Source organism: Helicoverpa zea, chromosome 2 (genome assembly GCF_022581195.2).
Source record: "Helicoverpa zea isolate HzStark_Cry1AcR chromosome 2, ilHelZeax1.1, whole genome shotgun sequence".
Lineage (NCBI taxonomy): Eukaryota > Metazoa > Arthropoda > Insecta > Lepidoptera > Noctuidae > Helicoverpa > Helicoverpa zea.
Genome location: NC_061453.1, coordinates 10,828,373 through 10,855,233, shown reverse-complemented (window position 1 = coordinate 10,855,233; position 26,861 = coordinate 10,828,373). Strand labels below are relative to the sequence as shown.

At 35.2% G+C, this 26,861-nt stretch overlaps 1 protein-coding gene and 2 long non-coding RNA genes across 3 annotated transcripts in view; 1 reads left to right on the top strand and 2 right to left on the bottom strand.

Annotated features, from left to right (window-relative positions):
* The window catches only part of LOC124641839 (titin-like), a 67,482-nt gene that overhangs the window by 7,638 nt on the left and 32,983 nt on the right, over nucleotides 1-26,861 (bottom strand). The window contains exon 3 of the mRNA XM_047180079.1: nucleotides 14,028-14,402. Within this exon, the coding sequence (XP_047036035.1) occupies nucleotides 14,028-14,380 (353 nt within the window). The 5' untranslated portion in view covers nucleotides 14,381-14,402. The remainder of the gene's footprint in view (nucleotides 1-14,027; nucleotides 14,403-26,861) is intronic.
* Nucleotides 192-1,161, bottom strand: LOC124641880. The gene is made up of 2 exons (XR_006985716.1): nucleotides 961-1,161; nucleotides 192-625 (listed from the first exon to the last, which is right to left on the bottom strand). It is a non-coding gene; the product is annotated as an uncharacterized LOC124641880 (long non-coding RNA).
* On the top strand, nucleotides 17,110-20,341 carry LOC124641886. Its single transcript, XR_006985717.1, has 3 exons — nucleotides 17,110-18,196; nucleotides 19,623-19,841; nucleotides 20,215-20,341. It is a non-coding gene; the product is annotated as an uncharacterized LOC124641886 (long non-coding RNA).

Genomic DNA, 26,861 nt, shown 5'->3' with positions numbered 1-26,861 from the left:
CATGGTTTTTCTGAACCTCCAAAAAACTAAAAAAAAATTCTACCCCCCACCCTTATGGAGAAAAGCGATGTCCGCCACACCGGACATTATCGAAACTTAATAAAAAAAGTGTTAAAAGGACTTGTCCGTCCTAGCGGACTTAATCGAATACGTGAATGAAGTTGCATAGTATATAAAGTAAAAGAATATGATAGTAAAAAAGCCTTTATTTTTTATAAAAGTACAAGGAAACTGTAGGGCCTGTGTTATTTTACATGAAAGCTCAAAAAACAGTTGCGAGGATTTTTGCCCTTCACAAAACAAAGGCGTGTATCACATTTCAGGCAGTAAACCGTAGTTTTTTTACCGCCCATATTCTTGTTATACTCTTTCACAATATTGGGATAATCAACATCGACTTTCCTCTTGGCATTCTTGCAATATCTTTTAATCCTGCTAACTGGTTCAGCGTCAGTATAGGAACTGATGAGAGTAGCAGCTTTGTTCTCATGCCACCTCACAACCGACAACTTGTTTTTGTTACAGACGGTTTGACTGAAAGATCGATCCCCTTGGTTTCTTTTTAGTGCCTTTTCGCTACTCAATTTTTCTTCGGCTCCTTTGAGGCGGTTGCTTCTAATGGTACCTACAGAAAAAATACCATAATTTTCACGCAACAGGTAAACAAGTTCAAGTGATGTAAAAAAATTATCGAAACAAACCGTTGCTGGTTTCCTGCTGGTCATACCATATTTATTTCGACAAGGTCCGCCGTGACGGACAAGCTATAAGACACAATAAATACAGGTGTTTCGACGAGGTCCGGTGTGGCGGACAAGTAAAAAACTCGATAATTATTATGAATAACGTAGGCAAAAGCTATGGAATCGTATTATTTGAACATTAGAACACTAAATTCACAAAACACAAATAAAAATCTACGCAGAAATCTATCAAAAATAATGTTTTTTAATAAATTACCTGAAAGACTCTCTTAGTGCGCGGTTTCGCCGACATTTTTTCGCCAATTGTCAAACTCTGTGTTGTCACAAGCATAATTTATTTTTCTTTTAAAATTTAAACGACCTCCCAATAGCTTAGTTGTTTTTTTGTTGCAAAAATAGAAATAAACGGGGTGGTGGATTTTTTTAAAGTACTTGTCCGGTAGTACGGACAAATTCGAAATAAGGGTTAAAAGTCTCTCCGTAGGATTTTCCATGATATCCATCGCCAAAAAACTTTAATGAGAAGGATTCACCTTCACCCAACCGAGGAATGGACACCGACTACGGACTCGTTCAAAAATTTTCTCTAACGACTATAATGACTAAGGAATATTTTTGTGCCACCTACATTTAACTTATTTTTTAGCAATCATAATGTTGCCAATTTAGGTTGAGATAATTATTCCCTTACACGAATATAGAATTAATCGATTCATTAATTTACTGAGTAAATAATGTAGAATGTATTTTACATATTTTGAGATAAATGGGTAACTCTTATTTCTGTTGTAGAAAGTGATTTTGTATAACGATGCGATGACGACATTTTGTTAAACGATTTCATTATAATTCGAGTAAGCTTTCTAGAGATAGCGTTTAAGTTGAAATAAATTGGTGTCTACGAAGATACTATATAATATTGCTAGTGGCTACGAAAGTAGAGGTAGGAACATAATTACCGTTCAATCATTCTTGAGAATCTTTGACATGAATTTATCGTATTTTTATCTGTACTTGAGGATTCATGTGAACTTTTGATGATGAATGAACATTGAATGGCTTTGAAAAGTGATTACACCGAAAATAGCTCGTAAGTAGGCAGCTTAGTGTCCAAAATGCAGTGTCATTTATAAGTCATGGTTCATAAGACTGATTTGGGATGCACCTATGCAAATACATGGCTTAAGGTATTTGAAGGTCGGAAGCCAAGAGTTAGGGCGTGTCGCATTCCTGGTACGAGAGGTTGCCTTATAAGAAAACGAATAACTTACGTGCTCATAACTTTAAACTTAGCAGTTAATGTATAAGATTATGTGAGACGCTTGTTTGACGTAATTTTTGAGCTAATTGATTGCTACACAAGTTTAACTTGGCTGTTTTCAACGTAATTGATACTTAATTAGATACTAATTTACTATGATATAATGCACTTAAGATTTTACTTTCATATTTTGATTACTAACTTATCTACATAGCCGGATCTTACCTACTATACCGTGTTTGCTTTATAGTTTAGCATTTAGACGTTAATTTTATTGTTAACAGAAAAGCTCGTAGTGTTGTTTAGATCTCCCGAATGATTTACAGCTATTAATAATTATTTTGGATCGTAATATCCTACCTCTATATCCCTTCGTCTTAAACCAGCCAAATAGGACCATAATAGGTGTGCACGAATTTGCAAAACCAAGTCAGAGCGTAACCTTTGCTGTCCATAAGAAAAATGAATGCATTTCTCGTAACTTATGAGTATGCACTTCTCCCTCACTCCAACAGTTAGACCATAGACATGTTATAGAACAGTGAGACATGTCGGTTATTATAAAATCCGCCGGTGGTCGCGAGGTGAGCGCGGTCGCCGGGTCGTCGCCCTGCGCTTTGTTCCCCTCCCGCGACCCGCGACCGCGAGCCCCTGCCGGAACATTAAGTCCTGTGTTGCACCTTATGTCCCTAGGTCTTAGTTTTGATGCAAGACTTCATATAATCTGGCATAAACACACGTAACAATTTTACACGTCAAATTACGGTCCTATAAAGTAACACTTTTTGGGATATGCAGAAAATTATGTCAGCCGTAAAAGTTACTTAGAATATTAATGATAGTATAATTTTTATAGCTCAACTTCGAAAAGAGCAACTAAAACAGCCATACTTGGCTTTATGACTTAAAAAGTCTAATGGGGCCAATTTAAAATCTGCACAAGCATGTCGGCTTCTTAACTTCAAGCTTTAGATACTCCTTATTCAAATGTGGAGGTGTAATTAGTTCGTGTTAAACCTGTTTTGTCTCAAAACGCCGCGCCGTCAACATATGTGACCTACTTTCGGCACGTGTGTTGATCGGTGATCAATCAGAACACGAGCCATTGAGCAAGCCTCTGTCTATTCAGATCATGAATGGGCTCAAATATCAGTGTGTCGCGCGGAATTGCACAACTTTTGGAGAAAACTGTGTGCGGTATTGTACGTTACATGTTGTTTTGACAACAGTTTTAGAGTTGGTTTCCTTATAGTCCTAGAAGTATTATCAGACTTTGATGCACGTGTATTTTTCTAAAGAACAATAATAACTATCTTTAATCGATGTACGTCTCAAAACACAGCAATTACTATACGTCGTTTTGCATCCAATGCATCTCATTTGAGTACCGTTTTGCACTGCAATGGGAAAGGGCGTGTAAATGAATCTATTTCCATATGAGAAGGTTTACCGCTATTCTCCGTACTTACTTCCATCAGTTGATATCTTCATGAAATCAAGCAAGTATACCTACCCGCTTCTTTAAAAATGTATGTGGTCACATAGCATGTTGTCCAATTGGTAATTTAATTGATTAATTGATTGATCAAAGAATTCAGTTAAAAAACCTATGTAATGTCAATCTAATTGATCGTAAAATGATCACGGTAGAAGTTTTTATTGAAGCAATTGACAGACATTATTCTTTAGGAATCTAACTAAGTATGTATTAACACCACAATCTTGGGCGCAAGCTTGTCTTCTCCTATATGCCAGCGTGGTCAACGATCCTCTTTTGTTTTTCATGACAATAGACAAACTATTCTACATGTGAGTGCTGTGCTCAATGGCATCTAAAGAATTTTTTTATAGGTGCTGCATGGACTCTTTAGTAAGGTGTTACTATATATTTTTTTATGTTTGTACCTAGATACTTAAGTTATGATTTTGTTGTTATTTTATTTCTCACTGTGACTAAGTCGATGAAACTAAAATCTACAGATACAAGTAAATTATGACAATGTATGTTCAAACTGGTTTGTATCAAATTTCCGACATACAAAATGTACATTATACTTGAAAATAAGCCACGGGCCGCCTTGTGGGGTCCACTTTATATTCCCTAAGGCGACGTTGTCGCAGTTTCGGCTTCTCTGCTCCCATGCTCATGGACGCCAACTGAATCTTTGATAAACACTATAATGAGTTTCTGGAGGTGAAGTTAATTAAATATTTAACGCGTACCACCATGTTTTTACGGTTAATTTGTGAATAAGTTGGTTTTTGAGCTGACGGGGTTTAATGCAAGGTCTTTGGATCTTCATTGATTAACATTACTTGAAACTTGAGAAATAGTATAAGACCCAGTAAGAAGTGTTAGATACGAAAAAATAAGTACTTTTTGCGGTCACTTTTAGTGTTACTTACTTTTGTAAAAACTTGTAAAAGTAGATAAATTCACCAATGGATTTTTTGGCTATCATCAAGCATTAGTAGACGTTTATGTTGTCATATTGCTTTTATAACAAAGATTGGAAATCCCATTATAAAGTTTAATCGTTACACTTTTTTGTGTACATCGTGAGTCACGAACTAATCGACTAAACAATCGATCCATAGCGGATCTAAATTTAATTACTAAGTTTGTTACACTACTCACTAGTGAGGCAAAGGCTTTGAAATGCAATGCCAATGTTTTCGTCATGGCCTCACTTCGGGCCGAGCTCCATTTCCTATTGTTATGAATTTCTTTAAGCCTGACACACGCTCGCTTTGTGTATAAATGTTACATTTGAATATGCAACGGCTTTCTAGAAACAATACCAAATAGTTACAGCTAACGTGTTATTTTTTTGTTTACAACTAGTCCAGGTTGTTTGGTTGTTTTAAAAACTTTCTGCCGGATTTTAGTTTGTAACAAAAGCAATGGTTGTGCAACCTGAAACTTCTGTTCAGGCACGTTATTTGAAAGTCAAGGAAACTAATCGAGTCGACAGGCTTTTGCCGCTGAAATGTATAAAGGAATAAACAAGTAACTAATTAATGAACGTGTTGACTTTAAGATACAGTATTAGTAAGTGCCTATATTTACTAAATCACCTTGGACTCGTGACAAAGGTGCTACTTTTAACAAGCACTAGATCTATTGCCCTCATTAAAAGCTATAAATTACTCATTTTAATTTACAAGAATAATAATTATAACAGTGATTACTATAGCCTGATCTACTAACGTTAGCTAAGCTAGCTCTGCTATTAACTGTTTATGATAATGATCAACTATCTGTCATACATTGAAGAAAGTGTAAACTAAACTGATTGGAAAGCAGCGAATTAATGCAATGTATGAGTCAACTTTCTAATTAACTATGAATTCTGAAGAGTTGCACTCTCTGAGACGTTTACCTATCGCGCTGTGATTAATGCAAAAGCTTTGGGTGCAGTCCAAGATCGAAGTCGTTTGAAGTCAAATTATGTTATATAAAAAAAAAAAAAAACTATCATAATTTCACGAGTATTAAATATTTTTATAATAAATTAATAACGAAATACCTAATTGACGATGCTAAATAATAAATTCATATTTAAAAAGACCTTGGTATTTCCAAACGTGTGTTAATGAAATAAAAATATTCAAATTGAGAAGCACGGAAATATTTGACACTGACTTTTTCCGAGTAGGCAAAGGCGCGCAGCTATGCAGCCACGGTTCACCGTCGGAAGAACAAAGAAGGTTTGAATACATTGAACATATTTACTGCACATCCTCATTGGTCGCCGTGAGTGACCGGCAGGCGATGTCAGAGACCATGTTGCATAATGCAACAGGTCGTGATGTGCACTTCCTGGCTTCCGGGCCACAACAATACTCACCTGTCGTGGGATTAACATGTTCTGTTTGATATTTAGCCATTATTTTGACGGTGAAAGTCTACTTTAAGTTTAAAGCACATTGTTTAGAAATTACGTTGTTTTGGAGATGTGTTGTGGGAAGTTCGTTCCTAAGTAGATAGGTAGTTGATTCTAATTTCACGTATTGTAGGATTATGAAAACTAAAGCTAATTAATTTAAAATATAAATGAAGTATTCACCTAAATCACAACTACAAAATGAAACAAAAGAACTAAACAACCAGTTTATTATTAAAAACTTTGACATTTTATTGATGTTTATTTTTATTTATATTTTGAATGTCATCCATACAGGAACGACGTCATCGAATTAGTCATGTCTAATCTGCTTTTATTGAAATAAGTAAATTCTGAACACATGTGTCATGACAAATTACGCATCACAAATTTTAGATTACCGTCTACGTGTGTTATCGGTATCCTACAACTATCCGGTGCCTTAATGTAAACTATTTAAGAATGAATGACATAGCCGTTTCTTTGATCTAAATAGCGATGAATTGAAGGATCCATTCAAAATAAACAACATTTATTTTTATAAAAAAAACAAAACTAGATCAATTTCTTATCGCCCGCCATTTTCTAAAGATCAAACTGTTACCACTTTGCATAATCGCAATCGGTATTTAAAACTAGATTATTATTGCTGCAGTCTTATTGCAAGAACGACCTGTCTGCGCTTGCGCATTTGTTTATAAACCTAAGTTTTTATGAGAATGATTGTTGTTAGAATTACGTAGGAATGTTTTTCTTTACGTCGAATGTGCAGTATCAAATGATTTGAAATGACACGACATGATAAGGGGCAAGAGAAAAGGCGTCGCTAAAGGAAATGCAATTAATTGACGCATATGTAGATATGCGACATTTTCTAGAATTTTCTGGATAGAAGCGCATCGCAACAAAGTCAAAGACAGGAATCTTACAAAGGATGGCCGACTGCGTCTGCGACCAATTTAACTAATCGAGGAAACTGCTCATAGTTAATAGCTATTATTACAAGTATTCCGAGTTAAACTTACATTTCCGTTACTGTCATTAACTACTTAATAACGTTCAATTATCATATGTATTTTTGTTTGATTTTTTTGCAGGACATCCATAGACACGAATTCCTGCAGCTACTTTGGCCGTTCCCAATATATTATATACATGTTGTTTTGCCTACCAGAGAAAAGAATTTGACATTACATGTACTGGGCTGATGTCAAAATTCTCTTATCTCTTATAAGCAAATTAACAGATAGATAAAATATTGGGAGCAGCCGTTAGTGAAACAATCCATCCAAGTAAACTAGTTGGAACTTTTTAGAATGTTAATTGCAAAGTGGACGACCTTCAATCGTTTTATGTGAAACAAGTCAAACTGAGCTCGTAAAAATTGGCCAGATTATAGGATTTAAATCTGTATAAAATTTTCCTTGAAATGAAATCAAGTTCGGAATGTGTCGTAAAAATGTAAGCTCCAATCAGCGAACATTCAGTTGGTAGGTATAAATAGTTTTTAAATGAAAGTAAAACCTATTAAGATTACTATCAACGATCTGTAACATTGTTTTATAAATATACTAGTCGTCGTTCGCTATTATTCGAGCCCGAAGGAACTGCTTCCCGCAGCCTGATAAAAAGTAGTCTAGGATTATCTGTGTACCAAAAGTATCATTTAACATTTACTTTCGCATTTATGATATTAGTAAGGATATATCAATAGCTAAAATTCAAATGAACAAGTCCTTCAGCAGCTAATAAAAGTCTAAATAAACAAATTTATAGATTTCTTTACGAGTTCACTTCAGGAAAAGGATATAGTTAGTTACGCAGTTTCCTACAAAACCTTTGTAATCGGAAGCTATAATTTAACAACAAAGATATCTAGTTTTATATGTTAATTGTATGAAAGTATTGAGCGTTTGTGGAAGTTTCACAATGCTTGTTTGTTTAAAGTCACTCAACTTGAGATAAGTTTTCTAGTTAAACTGGGAAGCTAAGTCATTATTGTAGGTAGATAGGGTTTGTGTTTCTTGAGGAGATAAGTTTAGATTAAAGTTACTTTAAGCACATGCTAAGTGGGTTAAGCAAAACGAAGAAAGCGGAGGCTAAGGTGCAAATTATATTAAGGAAAAAAATATTTCGAGAATGTCTGTATTGTATTCAATTCAACTAAATCCTACATTTATTATCAAACGCGAAAGTTTGTGTGTAGACACGAATATGTATTAATGCATGGATGTATGATTTTATTTCCACTTTCACGCAAAACATAATAGGCTATTTTATTTACGTTCGGGAAGTAGTTTTCTATGCGAGTAAAACCACGATCAGAAGTTAGTCATGAATAAACAACACTCATCGATGTTTTTTAACATTGTGATTTGACATATTTTCACGAGTGAGGCTAATTTTGAACAAGATACGTTACTAATTTGCAATTCAGAGGAGCGTTTAAATACGTGACGATCATTCGCGGTGGGATACTTTCAAGGTCACTACGTATTAACAAATCAAATTGTTTGTCAACGGCTTTTATCATTTCAAATTTGATCTTTATCAGAAATAGCAGAATAATTATGAGTTTCGTAAAGAGCTGTGTAAGGCGCTGTAGAATAAATAAATGTCAAAATAAGTTTTTAAGTAAAGGGATTGTTATTACCTTAAATTAATTTAAAAGTTACACCAGCAATCGTTATCACAAACAGGTTAAATTTTTCAATAATCGATATAATTAGCCACCATAGGTACCTACGTAATTTTGCCAAAATCATAATGAAAAGTTACTTACGAACTATAGAAAACCCGAAACTGTCGAAGTAAATTAATATTGTGCTTTATTGAGCGAGTTTACAGATCACTGAGCATCGTTGCGTAACGATGATCGCCGGGTTATTTGTGGCAGACTGTCCACTGTCCATGCTTTAATGTATAGGGTGATACCTTAGTGGAGATGAGAGGAGATGAGCGGGAATATGGTAAAAGTTACCTTAGAAAATTCTTATTTATTAGACTGTACAATATAATCTTGTAATTGTAAGTTCATAAAAATAATGACTGCGGTTTTCAGTTCAGATCTTTTTGAAAAAAATCTGATAAATATCTGTACATAAAGGTCAGACTTTTACGCTGTCTCTTTAGAATTTAGTAACATGATGCGTCATTTGGTAACTAAGTAGAATATAAGATGCGATATAGATATCTTCCTTGTTGATGCAGGAAACAAGCTTTTGTCCACAAAGTCTCTCAGTGCCTAGATGAGACGCGACAAATATTTGAACATAAAAGCACTATTTGCATTTTAATAACACGAGCCACAATACATAATACTTCTATTATTATTAAAATTATTTAAATTGCTGACGATCTATTCTAAATTGCACTTTGACTATTTAATTGTATTTGACGTATAATGCTTGTGTTTACATTCCGCAGAGGTCGCGGTGTGTACACCTTTTTGCTGGTTTGCGCAAGCGCAGCGCATCGGTACGGAGCTGCAATGGAACGGTTCATCGGGTGTAGTAATGATGACTAACTAACTTCATGTAGTTAGTTTGTAGTTTTTTTAACAAATATGTAGTTCTTTATTGACCTGACTTGTTAAAATGTCAAAGAAGCGGCTACCTACCTATTTTAAGACAAAAACAAGACTTTTCCAAAAGGTATTTCACCTCTAGAAACTTCGATGTCTTTAAAACAAGTAAATGCTAATTACAATTTCACAGTTCGGTCGTGAACCCTAGGACTATGGTCTTCAGGAGTGAACCGAGGTGTCACTGATGCGGAAAGCGGGCCTGTGACCAATTGGAGACACGCTCACTGAAGATAAGTTCTTCGTCCTCTGTTTTGTGACAAAACTGACAAGCTTGTGACATATCTATTGGAACTTTTTGTTTCAAGACCTTTTTAGATTAAAAAGCAATTGTTTTTTTGTAGAAAGAATTCGTCGTTTGTTTTTTTTTCATCGGCATTGCGTAAGATCTTCATTTATTTGCAATTTGTGCTCAAATCACTAGTGAACTAAAGTGAGTGTTGTACTTCCAAGGTACGTCTAGACAGGATTTCAATTATTATTTATATGATACAATTGAAGAACGTAGCCATTAGCCATGACATTAAACGTAGCGCAAAACATTTCCAATCATCATTTCAATGAGTAGTTTTACAGCTGTAATTTATTGTATTTAGACGAAGTCGTTATATGTATATAGTCCCTATACTTATAGGTAATTTCACACTTTAAAAATATAACACCATGTAAAGCTCTCGATTTTATGGCTACTTGGAAGATCGAGTGAGATTTTGCGTAGAAAATATTTTTTGGGCATGTTGAGCTGACACCTAAAACTAGGTAGCTGAGGAGTGCGAGGTAAGAAGCACAAAGTATGGGCCACATGAGCGTATTTATGGATGGAAATTAGTTTCTAGTCGTCATTGAGTTTGGCCAGAACTATTTACACTAGAAGAAAACTGAACCATATTTTTGGTCTTTGACTAAATCGTAAATGGTCTGTCTGACATCGGTATATAATTTTACTGTCTTTGACTAACTTCTCTCTAAGCCATGTTAAATCTAGTCTACGATTCGATCCGTGGAGGTCACAAATTTGCACGGCACTCCAGTTTATACGATTTGTACGGAGCCGCGGTCAAACGGTACTTGTGGATACCGATCTCTTTCGTTGAAATGATCCAATGAACCAGCCTCTCTCAACATTCGGTTGCGAATTGTTAGCAGTGTATTATTATCATTAGGTTCATTAGCAACCGGATTGCCTTGGACATAGGTGGTCTCTTTACTAATGTTTTATCAAATGTAGTGATATAATCTTAGCTTCCTGTCTGAGCGATCCAGTTTTAGATCTCATTGTGTTTCTTTGATAGACTTAATAGGACCAGCTATTGATTCGTTCATAAGATCACAAATGTTGAGAACCTCGGCGTTATAACCACTAGATGAACTGTTGCCGTTGTTTATTTTGTTTTTATTAGTGTTAGTCGGCCTTTAGCAGCCAGCTCATATTATAATGTTTCGTTTAATTGTTTCCAATCACTGTTTTTCTTTGAAATATGTCAGCGATAAATAGCTGACATTGTTTGTTTCTTATAACTTATAACAGGCAATAAATACATCTTCAGTAAGGACTTTAATTTACTTCATGTTACTTTAATTAAAGTGGAAATTTTAATGATATGTTATTGTTATTTATTCTACAGATTAACGGCATCATGAGGAACATCTTAAAATAACTAAAAATAAAACTAGTTCACATGACTTGCGTATTGATGATAGATAACTGTATCAAGCGGAGGCTCGTCTGATAATGAATAAACCAACATCAGATAAAAAACTGCATTGTGCGACTACTCTTACTGAAGTAACGGTGACTGAAATAGTAGGCCTGAACCGAACGCACAGATGTACGCCAATCACGTAATCAAAGTAGCTAATCGAAATGAAAATTCTACGTTCCATTATCAAATGCTTCGATGTTTTTTAGGGTTCCGTACCTCAAAAGGAAAAAAACGGAAACCTTATAGGATCACTTTGTTGTCCGTCTGTCTGTCTGTCTGTCTGTCTGTCTGTCTGTCTGTCTGTCTGTCTGTCAAGACCCTTTATCTCAAGAACGCGTGGACGTATCAAGCTGAAATTCACATGAAATACTCAGGTCTATTGTCCCTTTAAGCTGTGAAAATATCAAACTTCTAAGGCAAGCCAATCAAAAGATACATCCGATTATGTCGATATTTTCAACACATTTTCGACACTCGCAAAGGAATCAAAACCTACAGGATACTTCCCGTAAACTCAGAGTCTTGAAGTTTGGCACGAAGTATTGTCATATAATGCAAATATAGGAAAAATTTCGAAAATCTCATTTTTTTAATTATATAATATAAAAAAAAATATTTTAATAAAATGAAACTTACTACCTTATTTCTCACGAACGAATAAAGGTATCAAATTGAAATTTATACCAAATACCAAGGTCTATTGTCCCTTTAGGCAGTGAAAAAATCAAACTTCTAAGTTAACTCGATAAAAAGATACAGCAGTTATACCGACACCTTAGACGAATTTCCGTCACACGCTAGGGAATCAAAACCTACAAGGTACTTCCCGTGAACTCAGAATCTTGAAATTCGGCGAGAAGCAACGTTATAAAGTACAGATAAAGGAAAAATTGCGAAAATGATAAATTTGAAGTTACATAAAATATTAAAAAATCAGGTGTAAACATCAAATATTTTCCTCATTTCAATGGAGAATTTAAACGACCAAGTTTGACGGATTTGAGAAATCATTTCTTTGTAGTGAAAGAGTATACTCGCCGTTTATTTCCATTGTCATCAGGCCAGGACCTGATGATGGGAATCCTGAGAAATCGAGGGCAATTATTAGAAATTGTAGGCATGCATAGGATTAAAACTTGATTCTCAGATGTATGTCTGGTGATACTATCAAACAGTGAAGGTTTAGAGCTTACCTGATAATGGAGACGTGAGAAAGTCGAGAGTACTCCTCAACGGCATGTTTTAGTTACGTCGTGTTTGGGCTTATATTATTCGTATTGACGAGAACTTTTCACAAAAGTTAAAAATAAAAACTTTTTACAAAAAAAAAACAACTTCCAAAACCAACATGAAAACTGTTTATATGCATCGGTCTAGATCTCGGTGGTTAAATAAATATAGATGCATCCTCTAGACACCGACTTCTAGACCGATGAACCTAACATCTTTTCAATTTCTTTCTTGCTTTTGTTTTCTTGTTGCTTTTTTATATGTTTGGAGTTGGATTTGTTTGTAAAATGCTACAAAATAAAATAAAGCCGACTTTATAAAACAAAGAAAGGGACAGAATTACACTTTTGTCAAGGCTCTAGAAACGTAAAGCCAGCAGCCCCGAATCCTACTCTCTAGAAGTCGTTGTTACAATTCGACAGTTACAAGTCGTCAGGCAGTTTCGAAAAAAACATGAAACTGGGGCTCGTTAGGTGATTAATCCCTCAAAAATAAAAGATCCCCTTCCTGCAATGGCTGCGTTAACCCAAGAAAGTAGTGAATTCTCATCACCTAAAATAAAATAAGCTCCCACACAAGGTTACGTTATAAATTGTAAAAGAGTTCCCATAACTATATCTGATCTTTGCTATCGATCCCACAATGGCAGTCAAACCTATCTATGTGGAAAGTCTTCGCCAATACAAATAAAATAAGCGCAAACACGTGGTAGTTGCAACATACCGTTCAGGAGTTTCCTCGACTCTCTGTAGTCTCCATAATCAAATCAGCTCCAAACCTTTACTGTTTACCAGTACCCTCAAAAATACAGTCACATGTCTGGTTTTGATTCCAAACCAATATTTTAATATTCAAATTATTATATTGTAATATTCAAGAGTTGCCCTCGATATCTCAGGGTTTCCAGATCCTCATCAGATCCTGGTCATCCGAATTGGCATCTTCCTTCTTTATGAAAAGTCTTTAACAATAAAAACTAGCATTGCAACCTCTACAATCCTCTGAAACTGCTTGTCTTTTATATTTTTCAAACGATCCTGGACATTCGTGTCCATGGAATTTTAATAAAATATTTATATTCAAAGAAACGTCATACCATTCTCCACGATTTAAAACTACTTTGATTCATGTCTGCCACTTTTTACAAAGCGGGTCAGATATGCCCAATGACCTTTAAGACATAATTAGTTATTTTCAATCAGATTTCTGAATGATGACTATAAAATGTTGTATATACCTAAATAACTTTTACAAGTTACTGGCCTACTATTTTAGTTATATTATAAAATATTAACTGTTTTGACTCTCACGAAATTACCATAACTATGATTGTTCTAAACTGAACGGTTGGCGCGAGACTCACTTTTTATCTATACAGGATTTGTACGGAACCCTCAGTGCGCGAGTCCGACTCGCACTTGGCCGGTTTTTATTTTTTCTTAATGAAACAAATCGCATCAGGTCATCTATTTTGATCAATGATAGCGGTAACAGATCAATGTTTTTAGCATTCGTTACAAAGACGATTTAAATCGTAACCGCAAAATGTGGTATCACAAATCGATCTTACGTAGCAGTTGACAATTCATATTTACAATCTTATCGACAAATAAACATTGTCTTGACGACAATACTGTACAACATTAGAGCATCACTTACCTCATATATTTCCTATGCTCGTTGACTGGCACGAAGTACTCGTCGTAAGGGTTGGTGGCATTCATGTCTACCTCCACGTCTTTCTTCTTCGCATTGCCATTCTTCGGAGTGAGGTTGATCAGTTCTAAGTTCACTGCTTCCAGAGTTTTGGTTTCTCCATTGGGTTCTTTAGTGTGGCCATTCTGCTGTGGTCCGTTTGAGGAGAAGGAGTCGTTGTGGTTGTGGTTGGGGTCGGATTCGTCGTGTTGGTAGGCTCGGTTGTCGAAGGCACCGGGAGGGGACGGCGGCGAGGGGGGTCGATGCTGCGGCCGCATGGGCTCGCGCGGCGAAGCCGATCTACTGTGGCTATCCATTACTTTCGGAGCGGACTGACATCTGCAAACAAATGAACTCGGTTACTCAAGCGAACCTATCTCGACACCTCACTCCTTGTCATTATCTAATTTATGCACCTTAAGTGGTGATTTGCATATGTGGGTCATTAATGCGGACATTATGTGTCTATTGCGTTACTTAATGACTTCGGAATTACGTTAAGTATCGGCTATTATTTTAACACAATCTGTGCTTATTGTGTAGATAGTGCTTCTTTGAACTTCATTTAATATGGGTGATTTTAAATTGCTAGTCACTTTTGTAATGATCCGATGATCCATTCTGTTTGTTTCGAATGATGCGTGTGAAAGGTTAAACTTGTGTTTTAATACCAAATTATTCTGTCATCGCTATTCTCAATGGCCATTCAAAGATGAAAAGGGCATCAAAGTTCAAGATCATAGTTGCCAAAACCTATTAAGTACATGTTTATTGGCACATTATGCCTCTGACAAATGTAACATGACGTGACATTTTGGTCGTAGCTCAAGTTATTCAAATGAGTGCGGAAGTGGGGCTCTAATAAAACCTTTGGCGTGCTAAATTAGAATGTTACGAATAACGTGGAAACATTCGGTCACGGTCCACTGTGCTGGACAATAATAACCCTGGCTCTGGTTGGTAACTGCAGTGAAACATACACCACGCCGCCAAAATATAGTTCAGTTTGAGCAACTTTAGATACCTACTCGTATCGATGAAATATTGACTCGTTTAAAGTAACAATTGGAAAATAACAAATTGTTAATGCTAATTGAATATTTAAACGGGGCTTTTGCCAAATAATCAAGATCTGTAGTAACTTCGTCGTTAGCGATTTTTTGGCAAAAAGTAATGTCATATCATGTTACTTTACACGAATCGCCATGTGATTGTACCACACACAATATCTATCTCTCCATAAGTAACTACAATGAAAGTACTCTCCGTGATAAGTATCAAACTCAATTCTAATTTCAATTTCAGAGCCAGACCAGCCATTACACCGCTATTGCTGATTGCTGCGGACTACAATAACACCTTAGTTTGACAAGTCCATACTGTAAGTACTTTCATTAGGTAACTTATCGGCGGTCTGGTCAGTCGCTTCATCGTCGGATGTATTATTACGTATATTTGTTTAACGATTACAGACATTTTTGACGGTAATGCCACTTGAAACTTCAGATTCCTCGACAGTACTTTTAGGAATGTTCAATAATAATATCAGTGGTAAGTGATAGTTGAGTAGCTAGTTAATCTGACGTGTATTCTGACATCACGTTGAGATAAAAATGACGATGAGAATCTCGTGAAAGCAGGAACATTATGAATGCATCTTGTGGAGTATGATGTAAATGATCTTAACATTGATTATGTCAATAGCTTTGATAGTGAATATTATAAGCGGTTCGAGATTATGTCACACCATTTAAAATTTGACAATAGATGGCAGTCTTACTGGGCCAATTGTTAAGCTTTATGAAGATACATGAATGTGACAACGTGGGTATCGAAATAATGAGCACACGATCAATGGTGAGCCGAGAACAAGGCGTTTGTCCTTAGTCCCAATACGCGAGTCGTCGAGGTTAGCCACCTGTTACTGAACCTCGCGAGCTTCTCTATGCTCTGCGATAATTGTGCTCGTTAGAGGTCGGGGTTCAAAGATAAATGCTAACTTATATAAACCTTTTTAGTCCAGTAGACCAAAAAGAAGGTTGGACCAAAATCAATGAAAAGATAACTTTCATTAAGAAGGGAGTACAGTAGAGGCAGATTTTGGGGATAGAATAAAAATGGAAGCTGATGATGACGATTCTTCAGCGTATGATCGATAGTGGCTGACAACTGATGAAGAAACATATATTGCGATATGTCGCTAAACAAACACATATCTAGTGTGCGGATGAAAACAATAGTTGTTTACTGACTATCTGTTGATGTTGATCTTTCTCAAAATAAACAACACATGCTTCGGTATAGAATTATTAAAAAAGATGCTGACAATGAAGAAGAGATTAAAACAGAGATGACTTGTATGTAGCTTTTAAATATATCGATGCCAAACTTTGCATTTTTCATAAGGCTGATCTAACTTTGTGTGATGCATTCCATAGATTGATACGTGAATTTCAGTCACAATTCCTGATACGGTCTTACTTTATCTAACATAAAATTTTCCTCACACATTCATAGAATTAATTTTTAAGTAGTCCCGAACTAAAATGAAATGAAATACAACAAATATGATTATAATACCCCAAATATTGAACACTTAACTTAGTTCAGAGAAGTAACACAGTCGTTGCTAGATTCATAGATACCATAAGCAAAGATTCAAGAGTACAAAGTAACCTTTCTACAGGTCGTAATGCCTGGCATCTTCAGCTATGTTGCAACTGTTAAACGCGTGACTGCATGCAGGAGAATGCTCAATATATTAAGTGCTGTAATTTTGTTACTTATGCGGTGCTTTGAGAAATAAAGCTATCATTTGTGCGATTCTTTAACAAATCTCAATTCACTTGGGTTAGGTATTTCGTTATCAATGTCTAATTTGTTTGTTTTTTCTGGAACATCTGCATTACATTTCTCACCTTATCCTTGGGGTGTTAGGCCTCTTCCGAATCGGAGAGTCTAACACCAGAGACCTAGTGTAGTAATATCGCGCATGAGAAGATCTCGGCGTCCGCGGCGCCTTGCGGAACCTCTCGGTCCGCACCAAGTTCCCTCCTCCAGGCATGGTGCACTCACATCCTACCTCCCGCACAATATACTGCACATTTTGTGCTTTTACGCAAAAAATGTGGTGATTTGATCGATTCTGCAATAGCACTGACGTGCGCGCGGCTCGCGGTGCCTCCGTATTCAGGTGACGAAGAAAACAATCATGTAAACAATAATATTGTTCTGTTTCGCGGCATACGGGATGTTCTAAAAGATGTTTGTTCATTGCTCAACCGTTAAGCAGTATCATTTGCATATGGAATAGTGAATATGAGGTCAAGTGAGTGTTTATATTCGTTAAGTGCAGTCTGTGCCAAGAGTCAAATTAAGAATCACATCTAAATACATAGTTACTTTGATTTTAAAATAACTTACATAAAATATCCTAGATATGAGTCAACAAAGAAGCGCATAGTATTTTAGAACGTTGACTAAATCAATGTCAAGGCAAAAACGGCATAAAATGAACCGCTGACTCACAACGTTGCTTGCAGTCTGCTGTCACACTACAGGTAAGATCCGGATTGGAACTGAAACTTCAAGCATGCTCACCATACTCCTGTAACAACATTTCGATTGAGAAATATCTTCGCAGAACTGATTCGCGTCGTGATCATTTCACTAGAAGATAAAAGGATTGTAAATCCTAACATCCTGTATCGAGATATTTTCAACATTAATGACTTCATGCTAAAAGTATACAGCAATGCGCGTTCAATGCGTTACCATTCAAAGAATAGCCTGACCACTCAACAAAATTGACGCACAATAGTTTGTTTACTATAAGACACATAATTCTTTATTATTGCGAAGACTCCGAATATTAGATATTTTAAGAATTTGATTGAATCGAGAGTGACATTGATTTTTTGAGCGCGTGCAAGTAGGTACTCATAGCTAAGTTTAAGAGATAGATAAATAAAGCAGATAGGCGAATTTAACAAAAAACAATGACATAAAGTTGTTTATAAATAATATATAATACAACTTTTTCAGGTTATCTCCAAAACAATTGAATAACATTTTCAGCGAAATCAAAACAGCTGTGAAATGGATTACGCCATACCCGTTGCGTCATCTAAAAAGTGAGTAACATACGATGAACAAACGGTAATACATGGAACAGTTCTGCAAGTAAAGCCCGGTGGTATACAGTTGCTTGCAAGGCGCGGCTGTTTTGCTGCACTGCAAGAATGCTAAGCACGCCGTTGTGAAAGGCCCAACAGCCTTAGCAAATACTAGACTAACTGCATTTCAATCTATGACGTACGATGGCACCTGTTGGCGCGAGCTAATTACTGTTGGAGCTGTGTAATTTGTGTCTTTGGTGTAGACTTGCCAAGAGTTATCATGTTTCGTTTCAATACTTTTCAACAATCGTTTGTTTTTTGCAGAAGGGACGGAGCTTCAGGTATGTTTTTATTAAACCTAACGTTGTCATGTCTAATGGCTGTCTTTATGTTTCTTCTATAGATTATTATCTTAACAGTTGCTATGACCTTATTGGATTCATCTGCATCAATCGATTCGTGCTATCCAGCTATTGTGAAACTTTTGGCACGATCTTCATTAACGTTTACATTCTGGCGTAGACTATGAAGATGTTCAACGTGCAGGAATCCAATACGATGGCCATATTCTGCTTTCAAACAATCAGGGCAGATTTCGTAATCTCATGTATTATTCATATGTCCTAGTTGTTCATTTTTGAGTAAATACTTAATTGACTCGTGTGTACTCTCATCACGTTGGGTATTACCTACGTCAGGGACACGAGAGTCACTGCAACTTGCACTTTCACGCGTCGCCATGCAACAGCAGATTAGCTCCGCTATTTCAAGCCGTTTCAATGCTAAACTCCGTGCTGAATTTTTAATAACCAAACCTGTAATGTGGCGGTTTTGGTAACCTTCATTGTTCGCTGTGTTGTGAGATTTTGTGTCGTTTGCAACTCGGAAAGGGAGAGTGGCACCCTATTGTTTTTAAAATGTATAATGTCATGAAAGTGAGGTAATAAGCTTTCGTTTTTGTTACCTAATTATGAGGTAAGGTGGCATTCATGATGTTATTATGCCTAGTGAAATATAAACAAAGGCGTACCGTCTTACTATTATAACGTCCAAATTAACTAAGGCATGATTTGGTTTTATTTTCTTATAAAAATATGTCATTAAATAAAATAGGTATGGTTAAGTACTTTCCGCTCTCAGTAAAAACTATAGTAAATATTTATTCTTATAAGAATGTGTATGTGTATTTACGTATCCTGCGTTTTCTCTAGGTAAACATTATTCATAAAAATGTCTAGTTAATGCATAATTGTTTATTACAAGTTATGCTAATCATTGTGCGCCGTTGTTGAGCAGATGCCATTCATTAGATATATAGTTTATAAATACATTAGAAGTTATGTACTTTATTCTTCGCTTGCCTATTGTAAATGTGTTGTTGTTTTCACTGCAATGAACTTTTCTTTATTACGAATGATGCATTAACATCATATCACTCCAGGTGAAAGGATCTGCATACGGAGTGAAGAAAACCTTTAAGATAAGGCTGAGGAGGAAATCGGCTGGGAGGCACTTGGTCAAAGCCTGTCGAGGCTGTGGGGTTGTTCAAAAGAGTTAACGCGGCCCTGGTACGCAAAGAGGTCCAAAAGGGATGTCGTGGGTTTTAGTCAGTAAAAGTTTGACTATCCGAGGAAAGTCGTTGCCTGCCTCAGAAGAAAAGGTACGTGTATTTTTTCATTCATCTACTTTCATATGAGTCAAAATACCCTTTAACGGAGCTTCAATAATATTTTATAGGTACATCAGTGTTCAGCAACGAATCAACGATACAAAACAAGGGATATTCTTTAAAATTGCTCAAAAAGGCCTTGGAATCGATACGCTAAATAATAAAGTATATTTCCAATTTGTTTTAGTTGTTTCCTCATAGCCTAGGTGTTACAATTTGACTTTTGTAATCACCTAGCTAGACGAATTTAAATCAAGGTTCTAGTCTCGTCGAATCTTTTAGCCAAATGTTTGAATATTATCTAGATTTTAATGTTAAGTGATGTTTCGGTAATAGCCATTATCATTAACCTATTTATTTGCAGGGACACGAAAAATGATTTTATACAGTGAGGTCAGTTCCTGACTACTTCCTTAAGAGCTGCGGAGTTTATGTGGGTAAAAAAATTAATTGACAGGACTCTCTCCATTCATTAAAAACAAAAATACCAATGTGCTGTATTTTTTATTTCAGTTATCAATGGAATCCAAAATTAATTATATAACATTAGATTTCTAAGTTCTCCTCCTATCTCATAATTGTTTTTTGACGCATAGCATTAATCACACCTTAAATTATGTAAAATGAATACCAGCCAGGCAATAAATCTAAGATGGCGAAACCCGCCAAAATAGAAACTAATAAACTAGAAGCCATAGACAAGCGATATTTTAAATATCGATTAATTTACTAGGTATCAATCGTTCACCGTTCATCGCAGAAATGGCAAGCGTGTGGCAACACCGCCTAATTATAAAGCATGAAATTTACACCCTGTTTAACAAAGGTACCTATACGCACATTTGTGTCTTTACGAAATACCGAGGTAAAATCAAATTATGATACAGTTATTTTCTTCTTATCAACAGTAATTAGTTTGGTTAATGACTCTTTGTTTTTATTGTGTTTACGACAGAATATAAATAAGCAACTGTTATACATAATCGTGAAAAGTGATTTTTACCGGATCTTATGACAATTTTCTAACGTGTAATACGTACGACGTGTATTGCCGATAAAAAAGCGGAAGAATTATAATTCCAATTTTAAATAAACCCGCGCTAATCTGCTCAAGTAGACCAGTAAAAAAAGGTTGCATCTACTGATCGCCGCCATGTTAGCCACAAACTCGCAGAATCTTGATAAGCAAAACGTACAGAGATCTAATGATCATGACTAATCACAGTACAAATTACATTAAGGTGCATGTCCTCGGTTTACATAATCTTAGGTCGTTGAACGGGCTGTAAAAACTAAATCGTTCTTGCCAACATTCTCATCATCGGTATTTTTATAAATGTCTGGCCATATATTGTTTTAACTGAATTTAAATGCAGCTTAAGTTATTAAGGCAACAGTAGAGCAATGTTTGTGTCTTGCAATCTGGTTTATTTTTATACTTAAATGGTTCTTTAATGTTCCATAGACAAGAATGTGAAGGGATTTTATTTAATGCTAATTAGATGGCGGATTTTTGCATATGCGATTAGAAAATCGAGGAATAATTATAATTGTATGCAAGAGGCATTAGATATAAACTTGATGGTAGGCCGTAATCACATCTAGAATATTACATCCCACCAAAAACATTAAATGTAAAAAAAAGCCAAGCCTCTACGCAATTCTTCCACCGTAAAAAGTTGTGAGATCGCATAGAAGCCAAGTCCTGTTCAACTTTATTTGTAATAATAAATTAATATTTTGTGACTATATCAATAGTTTTGTTCACATTCCAAGAATATTGACTTGGCCATGAGCACAATAAACTATAAATATATATAATACAGCATATCTGGAAGAGGTGAAAGTCAAACATGAAGTTTAATATCACAGAATTAAATACTTTTAGTTTATTGTTATTAAATGACCGACAGTCAGAATCATCCAACATCAATGAACTGCGCATGTACTATGGCGCATGTTTAGTCTATCGTGATCTCAAATTCCAATCAGTCCATAATCAGTCCAATCGTAAAATCATGTCCATATATAAATTTATCAATCCAACGGTATTTACATGGGGATACACAAGGAGCGACTTTTAACTTGTGCTCATGGCCAAGACAATATTATTGAAATGTGAACAAAACTATTGATATAGTCACAAAATATTAATTTATTATTACAAATAAAGTTGAACAGGACTTGCCTTCTATGCGATCTCACAACTTTTTACGGTGGAAGAATTGCGTAGAGGCTTGGCTTTTTTTACATTTAATGTTTTTGGTGGGATCTAATTTATTTTTTGTAGGTTTCTTTCTTTTCTAAGTATATAACAAATTAAATTAGCTTACATGCAACTTACTAAATATATTACAAACTAAATATGTAGGTACACCTAAAGTAGCACGAAAAATGCATTTTTTTTAAATAAAGTAAAAACTTTTCGAAATCGTCGAATTTTCGAATCGAATATCTTTTAGAATCAAAGGGGTTTATTTCAGAGATAGATGGCACTATCAAATGAAATTATAATTTTTTTTTAAGTACTACTTATACTGACCTATGTAACGAAATCATAGCGCGATTTAGACCAGGACAACGCCATCTATGAGCGAGCATGGAGTATTTATCGCACTGCATTTATATAAAAGATTTTATCATTATTCATTTCATTTAACCTAGCTTTTTTATTCATATGTATTTAATTCATATTTAATACATAATAACAATATACCACACTATGTGACAATAAAACAAATAGTAACATTTTGTACATAAATAAATAACAAAGTTATCAATGCAGTCAAAATTCATACACAATGTTCTTGAAAAACCGCAAATATAAATTTGTTTCCTATTTTTTTATTAATTTTTAAGGTTTTTATAATTTTCCCTTTATATGTAGCTAATAACCTGTCTTGGCGCCAAATTTGAAGGTTCTCGGTTTGCTAGAAGTACCTAAGACTTTTGATGATCGGTCAGTGAGTGAGTCAGTGACAAAATGGTGTAACTTTGATCGCTCATAACTCGTAAACTATTTGTTCAAATGTCTCATAATTTTGAGACTGAGCTTGTTCTAATACTTACTCTTGGTCATCGAAAATCTAAACTCCTAGCTTTGTTCACATGGAAGATACAGGGGGCTGAAATAGCCGCGAAACGCTTCGAGAAAAGATGGTACGGCCGTGCCCGCTTTGCTCGAGTCTTGGCTGGGGCACTGCCGTGCCCTCAGATTATGTCTATCCGTGGAATTTGTTGGTCGTTTGCATCTAAATGCCTTGGATTCTTGTGTAAGAATCACACGACCGCTTCGATATCTTTGAAATGACGCTCAAAGCCAAGAGATTCTAGTTTTAGATGCCATAAATGTCTACTACATCGGAGGCCTTGATCGCTTGAAGTAGACAATTATATATTCTGTGTCTCTTCATCTTGAATTGGCAGAATCTTAAGTTAACTAAGTCTCCAACTATTTTCAAAAATAGTTAATACAAAGTCTAGTGCATAAGTATCAGTGTTTTCTCTATGCAGTTCCTTTGTGTCTGTGAAGTGAACCGCACTCCATTATAGCCGCCAGTGAAAGGTATGAGGTCACGACTGTACCTAGTTAGCGTTCAATATTTTGTTCAAGTATCGAATTTTACTGCACTTTTGGTTCACTTCAATTGTTTGCCTACTAGCAAAGTGGGTTTTTGGCAAAAGTGCTATAAAGATATTTGGCAAAAAATACACGAGTATTGTGGATTTTCCAGTTCAAGTCGAGAATTCTCGTCGTAATCGTGTACCTATATGATTTGCGACACGATTGCCTTCAAGCGGTTTTAAAAAGATTGAGAGAGAAAAAGTAAGAAATAATATAAACAATTGGTTGTTTTAAAGGAATTAAAAGTGTATGAATATTGTATAAGTGATACTAAGTAATTTCCGGTAGCTTGATTCAGCATGAGTCCAAAAATAAACCTAAATAAGAACCATGTAATTGTCAATAGACCAAACGAAAATAACAAAACACTAACTAGACTTTCGGAGCTTCTTTTGAATAGAACCTCAAATAAAATTCAAGCAATAAAACCCACCACTTAACAGGCAATAAAGCGCTCAAACGAATGCTCACCTATCTATTGGTTTGTAAATAAAAAAGCTCAACGGTTGCGTCGGCGCATCCGGGTGTGACCGGAATCTTTAGAGGTGACATCAGTACACAAACGTATAAAGAATTATTTTGAGAAAGTGTATTTTTTCTCAAAGATTTAGAGGTAAACGTAGATGATGATAATAAATTAGGAAGAAGGATAAAAAGTGGTTGAACAGGATAGATCGATAAATCGAATCAGACTCGTAAACAAGGCCGTCAGAGCAATGCCTTCGTAAATATAATCCTCATTGCAACCTCGAGCTTAATAGGAAAAAAAAATGTTTCAATCACCCAACAGGCTGCGTTCTGAATGCATTACAACTGATGCTCTATTGAAATTCCACTCACAACCTTATTGATATCCAACAAAAAGGCTGAGGTTTTAGTATCGTCATCTAAAACGGTCGTCATCTAAAACGTCGGTGGACCTAAATATTTCTTCGCGCTTATTATGTATGTTAATTTTAGTTAACATACATAATAAATTATGTTAATTTTAGTTAACATACATAATAAGCGCGAAGAAATATTTAGGTCCACCGAACGTGAAGTTTTATTTGGAGTACCACAGGGGAGTGTATTAGGCCCTTTCATATTTATTTTATACATAAATGACTTACCAAAATGTATTAAACACCCAGTGACATTGTTTGCAGACGATAGCACCATAACAATACCTTGTCAAGTTATAGAATCATATAGAAGTGATATCAATAATAGTTTAGAACAGGCTGTGAACTGGTTAGACTCTAATAATTTAAAAATTAATTTGACTAAAACAAAAACTATTCATTTTAGACAGCGTACTCCTAGCATTAATATTAACATTCAGCACGGTAATAATATAATAGAAGAAGTAGTGAATACAAAATTTCTGGGACTCATAATAGATCAAAAACTAAATTGGGAATCTCACATTGACACTCTATGTAAAAAAATTAGTAAGTCCGCATACGCTTTGCATACACTATCCTCAATAGTATATATGGATGCGCTTCTCACGGCCTATTATGGCCTAGTGGAATCGCACCTACGGTACGGTATTATTTTTTGGGGTAACTCTTCGGGAAGAGAAACAGCTTTCAAAGCACAAAAAAGATGTATAAGAGCTATCTTTAAGTTGCAAACCACTGATAGCTGCATGCCATATTTCAAAGAATATAATATATTAACCCTACCCTGTCTGTACATCCTAGAAATAGCTTTATTTGTCAAATCAAACCCGAATAAATTTCAACTCCTGGCCGATAATTTCCCACGGAGTAGGCGCAACAATAGTTTACTTTATCTACAAACATCTAAAACAGCACTTATGCGCAAAAGTGTTTACTGCATGGCTCCGGTGATATATAATAAAATACCTAAACAGTGGAAAGAATTACCCCTATTGAAATTTAAAAAGAAACTGCGAAAATTTCTACTGAATAAAAGTTACTACAGTATAAGTGAATTCCTCAATGAAAAAGACTTTACTATATAGAGTATTTTAATCAGGATTGATAATAATGCTATTGAAAGCCTTATGTAAGTTAATTACTAGTATATGTCATTTTTTAATTTAGTTTATTTTATTTTTACTTATAATGTCCTTTAAAAAAAATCTGTTTATGTCTTAAAAAAAAAAAAAAAAAACAATTTAAATTTGCATGCCTTCATGGCAAAATATGGCTGAACTATTGTAATGTATCTGTGTCACCTGTATTGTACCCATATTTGCGAATAAATTTATCTTTATCTTTATCTTTATCTTTAAAAGATCTGGGAATACCATCGAAGTGGGAAATGTAACAAAGGCAGGAAAACCAGTTTTATGAGTCAAAGGCGACTCAAGCGGAAGGCATTGAGAAAATCATGTGTCAAGATATTTTTCCTGATCTTGATATTGTCCTAGAATTCTTTGAGGGTAAGGCTGATAAACAAGCAGCCAAGTACGACCAGTTAATAAGGAAAAGTAATTATGTGACAACTGCTAAAGTAGAGCAGTTTTGAGATCAGATAATAATGTTAGTTATTATTTTGGTGCCGCAAGAAATCTTGCAAGGAGATTGGGTAATTTTGGGTGAATATTTTCTTACCCAAGTGGATTATGTATGTATGTTAAATCTGTCTGAAATAATTTTAATTTTATCTCCCATTGTATCAGCCCTTTAAAATTCCTGTGTTTTATACGTTTATATCTTTGTAAACAATGAATTATGTATAAAGTATTTATTGCTTATTGCTTTGTAAAGAAGCCTTACAGTTAAAACGTTAGAAATAATTACATAACAATAATATTGAAGATGAGATAACAGCAATCGCATCAAGTAGAAATAATAAGTTGATTAAAAATAAACGTGTAAGACATCATACTTTAATTAACGCACTTGTAATTACGTATTCAGTAAATGATGATAGTTAATATGCTAATGTCAGTATTTATAGGTTTATGTAAAGTCTAAGCATGGTTCGCGTTTAGTCTAGCTTGTATTAATGATGCCTGCTGATAATTGCGTGCTTTATTAAATTAAGCATAAATAAGCTTTGCATATAAATAATAATACAAAGCTTAACGCGCATACAGTACGTATTTCCATAAATAGTTTTATTAATTGCCAGTCAAGTTGCGTTAATTTAATATACAGAAAAACCCCGCAGGCGACGACATTGTCGAGTTCGGAACAAAACACCAATATTAAGGATACGCTCAGCAATTTGCTCAATCGCCCTTAAATACAGCCTTCGAATAACAATCGAAATTCTTCGCATGCTTCCCCAAGGCCGTAAGGTCTATATTACCATGTCTTGTTTACAAATTGGCCCTATCAGAGATTCACAGCGGTGCTGCAGTCAGTCGGCAATATTAGGCAATTCCGATCATGTCTTGCGACATAACATCTACATACAATTGTGAA